This window comes from Lontra canadensis, unplaced genomic scaffold, assembly GCF_010015895.1.
Source record: "Lontra canadensis isolate GAN:19392208 unplaced genomic scaffold, GSC_riverotter_1.0 scaffold38, whole genome shotgun sequence".
NCBI classification, from domain to species: Eukaryota; Metazoa; Chordata; class Mammalia; order Carnivora; family Mustelidae; genus Lontra; species Lontra canadensis.
Window position 1 is genome coordinate 3,071,673 of NW_022631032.1, and position 9,670 is coordinate 3,081,342.

A 9,670-nucleotide genomic window follows, 5' to 3' on the forward strand; every position below is an offset into this window, starting at 1 on the left:
CTTTACATATGAGAATAGAGCCAGAGAGACCAAATAACCTGGTCCAGGATACACAGTAGCAGGGCTAGAAACTGAACTCTTCAGTTAAGTGATTTTTATACCCCCACACTATGAATGTGTCCATCCTCCTAACATACCAGTCCTATAAAATATACAGAGCCTGAGCTGTGCTCTCAGAGAGTTCCAGGAAACAAGATGGATAAACATAGAGTTCTCTTATATATTGACTTAAATCTAGTTTCATGGCTTTGATTTTGGGCTAGAAGTTGTATAGCATCAGAAACCAGGAGGTTTCTCATTTTTACTCATTGAGTTAGTAGTATAAAACCCCTCACTCCTTTTAATTCTCATGTTAAAGAAACAGGTTTCCTCTACAAGGTGAGAAGGTGAGAAGAGTTTATCAGGTCAGGTTGAGGTCCCCAAGCTTGAGAAACCAGCAAGCATATTGTCAGTTCTCAGCAGGAGTATGTGGAATGTCAAAGGTGAGCTGTTCAGTGAGGCAGAAAGAACAAAAGTAGCCAAAGTGCTTTAAAACCAATACTTGGCAGTAGGCCTGAAGCTAAAGGGTATCTGTTAAAACTATTTGGGATTAGGACAGACCTTTCATAGTTCTCTAGCTTTTCTATATCAATACTTGCGAGCCAGTGATACTAAAGGTGGTGAATAAGATTATTTTCAGCAACCAGAGCCAGGCAGGCTCAGGCAGAAGAGGTTAGAGGAACTTTTAACTTCCCTTTTCTCTTTGTTAGCAGTGAATTCTCAGCCAGCAGTCTTACTTGGCCACCATTCTTATTTTCACTTTGCAGCCTATCAATCCCTGACAAATTGTTCATAGGTAAGCAGGATGTTAGCTGAGAGTCTCTGACACAGTTCTGATAGGCATGCTTCACACTACTGGCTTCTGGGAATTAGGTATAGTCGTATTAGCAATTACATTAGTAAAAGGCATATGGCCTACGTAGGAATGACTAAGTAAGGTTAGCATATCTCTCTGAAAGATTATTGATCCCATGCTATTGATCGCTTCTCACTGTTGCAAGAGGTATTGACAGTAGTAAAATGATAGAACCCAAGACCTAAATGTCTTTTATGGCTTTGAGTTTCACATTCCTCAGGAGTATAGATGTATCTGTTCTAGTAAAAGGGCTCTTGGTTGCTATTTTTATATTCCCTCTCATCTCATGGTCTGAGAGAGAAACCAGCTAAGGAAGAAGTGACCTCTTTTGCATATTTTTAGAAACCTTATTTGACAATCTTTATAGACCCAGGAGGATGGGGAGATTTCCTCAGCTCCAGTCACTAACACACTAGCAAATCCTCCAGTCGTGTTTACTACAGCATGGTGACTGGTGTGCAGTGTAAGGGTAGCACTTCCAGTAGACCAGGAAAATTAGCTAAAAAAAAAAAGAAACTGATCAACTTCATATTTATGAGTGATAAATAGATAAAAAATTTAAATTGTGTGGCTTATGAATGAATCACAGAATTTATAAAGCAAGGCAAAGAGAGATAAAGAAAAAAAGTCCACTTGAGGCCTGGCCTCTCCTTGTCCTTTATTTTGAATCTGGGAGAGTATTTTCTGGGGGAATATTTACTGGTTCTTTCTGATGTCATTGATCCTCAGTTTTAAATGATGTTTCCTTATTTCAGATTGATTTTGTAGCCCATGATGACATCCCTTATTCTTCTGCTGGGAGCGATGATGTTTATAAGCACATCAAGGAAGCAGGTAAGTAAGCTGATCTACATCCTCACTTTATGAAGTCTCAGGCAGCAACAGAGAATCAATGACATTGCTACATTGCAAAGGAAAATTTATGCACTTAGAAATTCAATATCTACTTTCAATCACACTTCAGATAAGAGGTTTAGGTGAGCATAGCACTGATATCCATCAATTCGCGGTCTAAGCATCTACTTTTTTTTTTTTTAAAGATTTTATTTATTTATTTGACAGACAGAGATCACAGGTAGGCAGAGAGGCAGGCAGAGAGAGAGGAAGGGAAGCAGGTTCCCTGCCGAGCAGAGAGCCCGATGTGGGGCTTGATCCCAGAACCCTGGGATCATGACCTGAGCCGAAGGCAGAGGCTTAACCCACTGAGCCACCCAGGTGCCCCCTTTTTTTTTAAGATTTTGTTTGTTTGGGGTGCCTGGGTGGCTCAGTGGGACTAAAATATATATACATATTTTAATATTAGGGCCATATAGATCTTCCTTTCCTTACCCCTAGCCTTTGATTCAGTCTTCCTCCTGTATGTCAGTATCTCCAGACTTCACTTAGTAATAGAAGATCATTTTTTGAGAAAAAGAATGTTGCTCCTGGTTTCTATCTAGTCCTATGGCCTGAGTTAACCAGAATGTCACAGCGTATGTGTGTGTTCTTGGCTTAGGTATGTTTGCACCAACACAGAGGACAGAAGGTATCTCCACATCAGACATCATCACCCGAATTGTCCGGGACTATGATGTGTATGCCAGACGGAATCTACAGAGGGGCTACACGGCAAAGGAGCTCAACGTCAGCTTTATCAATGTGAGTTCCAGCTTCATCCCAGAGTTCCCTGGCCCTATAGGAGACACGTTTACCTCCTCCCTCATCTGAGCTAAAGTTGCTTTTCTGTCTGTTTAACCGTCACCTCCAAAATTCAATGAGTGCCTCTTTGCTGATTACCCTGTGCTGAGCTTTACAAAGAGAATAAAACAGAGGCATTCTCTGCCTTTATGGTCTAGTATCAGTGAACACATTGATATAAAAATACACAGCCAATTAAATAAGAATATGTTACTTAACATAGTATAGTATTTGTATCAAATATATTTAAAACTGCAGTTCATACTTTTTTTTTTTTGTAATTGGTTGGTCTTTGGAAAACTTATTGAAAGCTATGGATCCTCTCCCTGTGTGGATAGATAGTGGCACACACAACATTTTGCATGCAATTTCTCAGGGCATGTGGACCTCGGTTTTAAAATTTGATTTATGAAAGCATAGTTTATCTTAGCTTAATATTACCTTTTAGAAACAAACTGCTATACATTTTGTATATAAATTGTATCTTAATAAAGTTGATTTTAAAAGAAGAAAGCTACTAACTCTATCTTCTGTACAAGTAGTTTACCATGCTCCCTTATCTGCTGCCAGTTGTGTGAATAATGAATAGGTGAAATGGCTTCATCAAGTATGTTTAGCTTTGCAGATAAACCCTAGCTCTTGTTAACCACCTACTACAGAATCTTCTTCAGGTGTTTAAAAATACTAAACATATTCCTGTTCCCCTTTATGATCTGGAAATTATGAAAACACTTTTCCTTTGGCTAAACCTCCCCCGATCCATACCATTTTCCCTTCTGTTTAGGGAAGCTGGTAGGACCATAGGGTGTCTTCATTTTGCAGATGAGCAAACAGACCTCTAAATACTAAAAAATAGAACAAAAAGCTCTTCTAAAATCATAGAATAAGCCAGTGATAGCAGGAAAACATCAGTACCATAAACAAATTAAGTAAAAGATCCGCTACTTCAACCTATGAGAGTTGTCTTATTCTTGGCAATATTGTGCAGTAATCCTATGGCTTCTTACATATCTTCATCTAGAATGGGGTTTGGGTTATGTTGGGCATGTTTATGTTCCAAGTTTATGTTTTTTTTTAAATTACTGTGTTCAGTTAGCCAACATATAGTACATCATTAGTTTTTACGTAGCCTTAAAAAATCTGACTTCATTTGGATATATGCCGAATGGTTACTGAGCATGCTCTATATCTTTAGTTTAATCCAGGCTTCTATAATGTTTGAATTATCACACTTTCATATAAGGTGACCATCCAGAGTATATTTAATCTGTTACTATGCTAGAGAAACAGGAGATTAGGGTGAAGTGAAATTCTGACAACTGGAAATCGTGTCAGTAACGTGCTGAAACTTTTTTTTTCTTCTCCCTTTGGAGTGGAGGTCAGAGTGAGTATTATTTCTTAAAACAATTATTTATTTACTTAGGAGAAGAAATACCACTTGCAGGAGCGGGTTGACAAAGTAAAGAAGAAAGTGAAAGACGTGGAAGAAAAGTCAAAAGAATTTGTTCAGAAGGTGGAGGAAAAAAGCATTGATCTCATTCAGAAATGGGAGGAGAAATCCCGAGAATTCATTGGAAGTTTCCTGGAAATGTTTGGTCCAGAAGGAGCCCTGGTATGTTCTTTCCTGGTGGACAGTTTAGGGAATTTCAGGAAAATTTAGGTAATTTTCATGCTATGTGAAGAATTAGAGCATTATAGAAAGGGACATCAACATTAAGTAGTTATCTACTCTGTTCCTGATACTGGGCAGAACTCTATTTCAACTGTCCCCAAAAAGTTGTTTAAACTCATTACAGAAAGAGGTTACACATTCTCCTAAATAATATTGCCAGCTCTCTGTCAACCTCCAAATCTGGTGATAAGCAAGTGACCTTGCCCAGTTTGCTTTTATATTATAGTTTTAGATAAAAAGGAAAGGAAAGAACGAAGAACAGTAGAAAGAAAGCTGCCTCCAGTACAAACAGCTGCTGCAGAGCTGCTGGGTGAGGTGAGAGTTCTGTCCTTGAGGAGTAACAAGGTCTCTTTAAGCCAAATAGAAGGTGAGTGTAGTTATTTAGCAAGTGAGCCTTAGGATATCAAGAAGCATCTAACTGTGAAAGTATTTGATACCAGAACAGATTATTTAGGGAGAATATAGAATTTTCTTTTCAGAGAGCTCTCAAACTAGGATAGGTACCCTTTTGTCTGAGTGAGTTCCTTTGTTTTTGCCTGGAGCCTAGACTCTGGACCAAGTAGCCATTTAAGAATTCCTTTGACATAGTCATCGAGAATTGGGTGACTGTGGATAACAGGTAGGAACCCTTAGATAAGAAGCATAACATGGACTATTTTAGGGAGGAAATTGCTTAAAATTTTAGGTGTATCCCTCCCCTAGCGTATTTGATCACTTTTGGCATTGCACAGGGCACTCATGATAATTTAAAGTCTCAGATCCTCCAGTGGTGATTTAGTAGGATCCCTGGGTTTCTTCTAATTCTTCCTTTTGGTCTCCCCAGAAACATATGCTGAAAGAGGGTAAAGGCCGGATGCTGCAGGCCATCAGTCCAAAGCAGAGTCCCAGCAGCAGCCCCACTCGGGAACGCTCCCCATCCCCGTCTTTCCGATGGCCCTTCTCTGGCAAGACTTCCCCACCTTCCTCCCCAGCAAACCTCTCCAGGCACAAGGCTGCAGCTTATGATATCAGTGAGGATGAAGAAGACTAAGTTTTCATCCCTTCTTTCCTGTCCCCTCCCCCTGTCCCATCACCTTCAGAAGCTCTCTGTTGAATTTTGAATTGTGATTCCGACACTAAACCTAAGGACAGCTACAAAGGAAAGAAAGTTGGGACAGGAGGACCTAGGATGGGATCAGACAGCCTATTCTCCAGGAGACATCACCCATCCACACCAAGAAGGAGGCTGACTCAGAAACCTGTTCTGCATCCATATACCCTCCCTACAGACTTTGCTTTACTGTTTATGTTCATGTGATTTTGACAGGGAAATTGTCATTTTTATTAATTTTTTAAAAATTAGTCTTTCAAATGTTGTAAGTAGAACTAATTTTTTGCCCCTGAGGAGTGGGCAGAAGGAAGTGGTATATTACTCAGAGGCCTTTTCTTCCTGATACACTATAGTGTTTGCCTTCTGTTCTGAGGCAGAGTGGCTTGCCAAGTCTTTCAAGCAATGATCCATGCTGATGAGTGATTTCAAGGGGCAGGGGAAATAGCATAATTTTGGTGTCCTTAACAAAAAAGCTAAAAGCTAAGTAAACTCAGTCACAAATCCCCTAAATGTACTGCTGGCACATGTGTCAATGTGGCTGGCTGTGAGAAGAAGGAGATCTGAGCCTAACTTTTCTTACTCCCTGAGGAGTTTCTTGTTGGACCCAATGGGGTCCATGGAAGACACTGATGGGGATGGAACCAGACCACATGGCATCAGCTATGGTTTTCCTGCTGTGTTCATCTTCTCAGAAAACTCTCACCCAATTATTTGGGAGCTCTCGTCAATCTCTTTCCTACAGTCTACCTTCGAAGGCAGGAACACGTCCAGATTTATTGTGATTGGGGAGGGAAGTGGGACAATACTCAATCCTATACAGGGTCAGGTTAGGTTAATTTTCCTATCTGTGAGTAAGTCCCTGGCCCTGCTATTTCGTGCTTATTACCTAGCTTTTTACAGAGGATACTTTGTAAATGTCTGCAGTTTGAACATGATCTGTTAATCCATGTTGCTCAAAGCCATACTGAATATTTAGAGAGATTTGCACAGAATTTAAACACAAAAGCATAAAGAAACACCCCCCCCCACCCCTTCCTAAAGCCTTATCTTGAACTCTGTCCTTCTTAAGAATGTTCTTGACTGGAACTAATGCTCCAGGTGGTGTTTCTTTTCCTCTGAGAGTTGCAGCTGGTTGGGACTTCCCTCCGCTGCCCCTCCAGCAGGCCACAGAACATTACAAGAAAATGGCAGGTTCTCTCCCTTTCCCAGGTGTGCCTGGTGATTATGGTCCCACTGCTCCCGTTAGGTTGCCCAGGAGGATTCACCACTTATATCCCACATCAGAGATGCTGAAGCTTAACACTTGCAGTTGAGCATGAGCTCATTTTAAGCCTCTAGCGCTGTGCCCTTACATGACTGAGGAGACCATCATCTTCAGTAATCCTGTAGCTGGGTTCAGGGGAAAATTGCTTATGTCCAGGCCCCACCCTGTCACTCATAAATACCCCTTGTGGGGGTGGAGTTTTGGTGTTTTCAGCTAAGAAAACCACATTTTATCTTTGCTTTCCCCAGTGCTAGGGCTGTGAGCATCTCATAGTCTCCTCCCTAAATATTTTCTGGTAAAACCTGCTCTTCTGCCTGAGGATCAGGCTAGAATCACTGCCTGCTTGCACAGCAGGACTGCCTGGTTTCTTATAACTCCTGATCACCCAGAGAGACAGAGTATAGCAGAGTAAAGACACAAAGAGGGAAATCTCTTGTTGTCATGATGGCTTACAAAAACTACATTTCTGACTCTTCTCATGAAGTGCTATTTTTGCTATCAGATATGGTTTACATGAGCTTTGACTTGGAATCCTTTTTTTGCAACAGTTCAAGTTCTTGTTTTCCTCCATTAACAAGCTTCATAGGATCACGTATTTTAACTTTTCTGCTTTAGTCTTCCCTCTTTGGGAATTTTGCCTACTTCTGTCTTATTTTCCTTGGTACAGAAAGATAATGAAATCACTGAAGGTCACCTACCTATTCCCTCAAGGTACATATTGACCAAGTGTATCTGGCAAGGGAGATGCTCAGAATGTGGTTTTGCACCCTGTGTGTCACTCCTCTCAAGTATACTGTCGGGGATCTCTTCCTCTGCTCTGTCAGTGGGCTACTTTTGGCATTCCCTGCCCTTGGAATATAACCGCTCTGCTGGTAAGTTCTCTGAGACTGCCAGGTCCAGCATATGCACATGTGCTTGGAAAGCCTTCTCACCCCTTTTGACGAGCCTCTGTGGCCTCAGTCTCCTAACACTAGTGCATCTTGAAGTAATTTTGACTTGAAGATGAAAATTTATGGTGTGGCATATTAGCTACTTTGGGGTAAATGGGATCCTAGGTGCTGGACAAGGATGGGTGGAGGGAAGAAGCTGTCGGGATGATGTATTATTTGATCATTTGTGCCTAATTAAATGAAATTAGTGGTTTGCCTACCATGACCATGCCTGTGATCTGTAAATCTGCTATTATTTTAATATGAACTGTTAAGATTGATTTCTAATATTAATTATCTATTTCCCTGAATCCCACACACAAAGCAATAAGCCAAATATAGCAGAGGTGGCAGAGCCTTAAACGCTGGTTGGCTTCAGAGCGCAGTCTGTAAGACGGAAGAACAGAGACATTCCGTGCTCCTCAGAATGCTGAGGAGGTGCTACTTTAGTTATCTTGGGATGTCTGGGCAGAAAGTCTGCTCTTTTCATACACTAGACTCGGTAGCAGTAAGGAGGAGAGGTTGAAACTTTCGAGGAGTGGAAACAGATCCTTTGTCCTGCTGCCGCCGCTTCTGACAATTAGAGCCAAAGAGCATTATTTCGCTGAGGCTTGGGTAAGAAGGTTGGGGATATGAGGATGTTGAAGGTCCTAAATAAGAAAAAATATGAAGGAGGTCAAGAGAACTTTTGACTTTATCTGATTGCCAATGATGCAGCACCTGAGTTAGATTTTTCTTATTTTACTTGCGAGCACACAACTGGTCAGGCAGCCTCTGGATGTTCTCCCTGTGATGATTCTTCACAGTGCTTTGGTTTCTCTGGACTATCTTGATCTGTGGGTAACTTTTGTTATTCTGGAGCTCATTGCCTTTCTGACCCTGTTTTAGATCTATCTAAAATCTTTCCAAATGGGTTATATTTTACTGCTTTTCTTTAATTCCCTAAAAGCCATAGCTTCTACATTTTCTGTCAGCACACCCTTTCACCAGAAGTTGAACTAATAACAGGTAGGGAAAAAAAGCTCCCTTAATAATGGTTTTAACTAATGGTATTTTTTTTAAGCTCACCAATGTAAGTATTTTTAAAGGTTGTATTTTTCAAAGTCATACAATGATGTTCTTGTTTTCTCTCATAGAATAAATTGTCATGGGATAAAGCGTGGTCCCTAGCTTCTATTTTTCCAAATAAGTAGAACATATTCTTGGGATTATATTATTAAATGTTAATTTTCTCTAAAAGAAAGAGGAAAGATTTTCTGTCTGCCAAAGTTTTATGTTAATACTCAGATTGGGGTAGAAAACAAAGCGCTAGGTTTAACACTAGGATGACTCAGGTTGTGTTCCTTTAGGTTTAAAGAGAGCTTTCCCACCCTTCTTCGGGGGGCACTGACTATTTTAAACACAGAGACTTGATTGGTTGGGTTGCTTTGTATGGAGGATCCTGAAAAGAAAAAGGTGGAAGAAACGCTAGCCTCGGTATGAATGTTAGTCCCATCCGCAGTGCCAGCATCCACAGGGTGTTTTCCTCAGTCGGTGTTCAATATATTGTTTTCCTATGTGAGTGTTATTAATTTGTTCCACTTATTTGGGCCTTTGTCATTTAGCCAAATAAAGGCAAAGTGGTTTTACCTAATGTACCATTTCCTGTGTTTATGACCTGGTATACATGTGTATAAGATGTTTTGTTTATTTGGGACTTTTACCTAAACCCGCAGTTCTTTTGCTTTTGCATCCCAATTTGTCTCCTCAAAATTGTTCCATGACCATATTCTGAGGGAAGTCCTTTTGCAGCTTTGCATAAAAGGCTCAAAAAGCCATTGGCCCTCTAAGGGAGGCTGATCCAGATCTATGAGGCCTAATGTCATCAGTTCCCTAATGACACATCTGTAAGGGAAAGAATACCTTCCATCTGATCTTCAGAAGCCTGGTTTCTTCTGAGACTTCAGGTTTGTACTATTTTTGCCTGGTTGAATTCCTTTGTTGTTGTTGTTGACATACCATGTTACATTAGTTTCAGGTGTACAACTTAGTGGCTTGGCAAGTTTATACATTATGCTTTGTTCACCACAAGTATTGCTACCATCTGTCCCATTACATTGCTATTACAATATCATTCACTGTATTCCTTTTTTTTTTTTTTAAG

General features: G+C 40.5%; 1 protein-coding gene across 2 annotated transcripts in view; it reads left to right on the forward strand.

Moving 5' to 3' along the window:
• The window catches only part of PCYT1A (phosphate cytidylyltransferase 1, choline, alpha), a 50,987-nt gene extending 41,823 nt beyond the window's left edge, over positions 1-9,164 (forward strand). The window contains exons 6-9 of one of the 2 annotated variants that reach the window (XM_032869378.1): positions 1,651-1,729; positions 2,391-2,533; positions 3,996-4,184; positions 5,068-9,160. In XM_032869378.1, the coding sequence (XP_032725269.1) occupies positions 1,651-1,729; positions 2,391-2,533; positions 3,996-4,184; positions 5,068-5,274 (618 nt within the window). In that variant the 3' untranslated portion in view covers positions 5,275-9,160. Of the gene's footprint in view, positions 1-1,650; positions 1,730-2,390; positions 2,534-3,995; positions 4,185-5,067 lie in introns of both variants that reach the window. The other variant, XM_032869377.1, reaches the window with a different exon arrangement.
• The last annotated feature ends 506 nt before the right edge of the window (positions 9,165-9,670 follow it).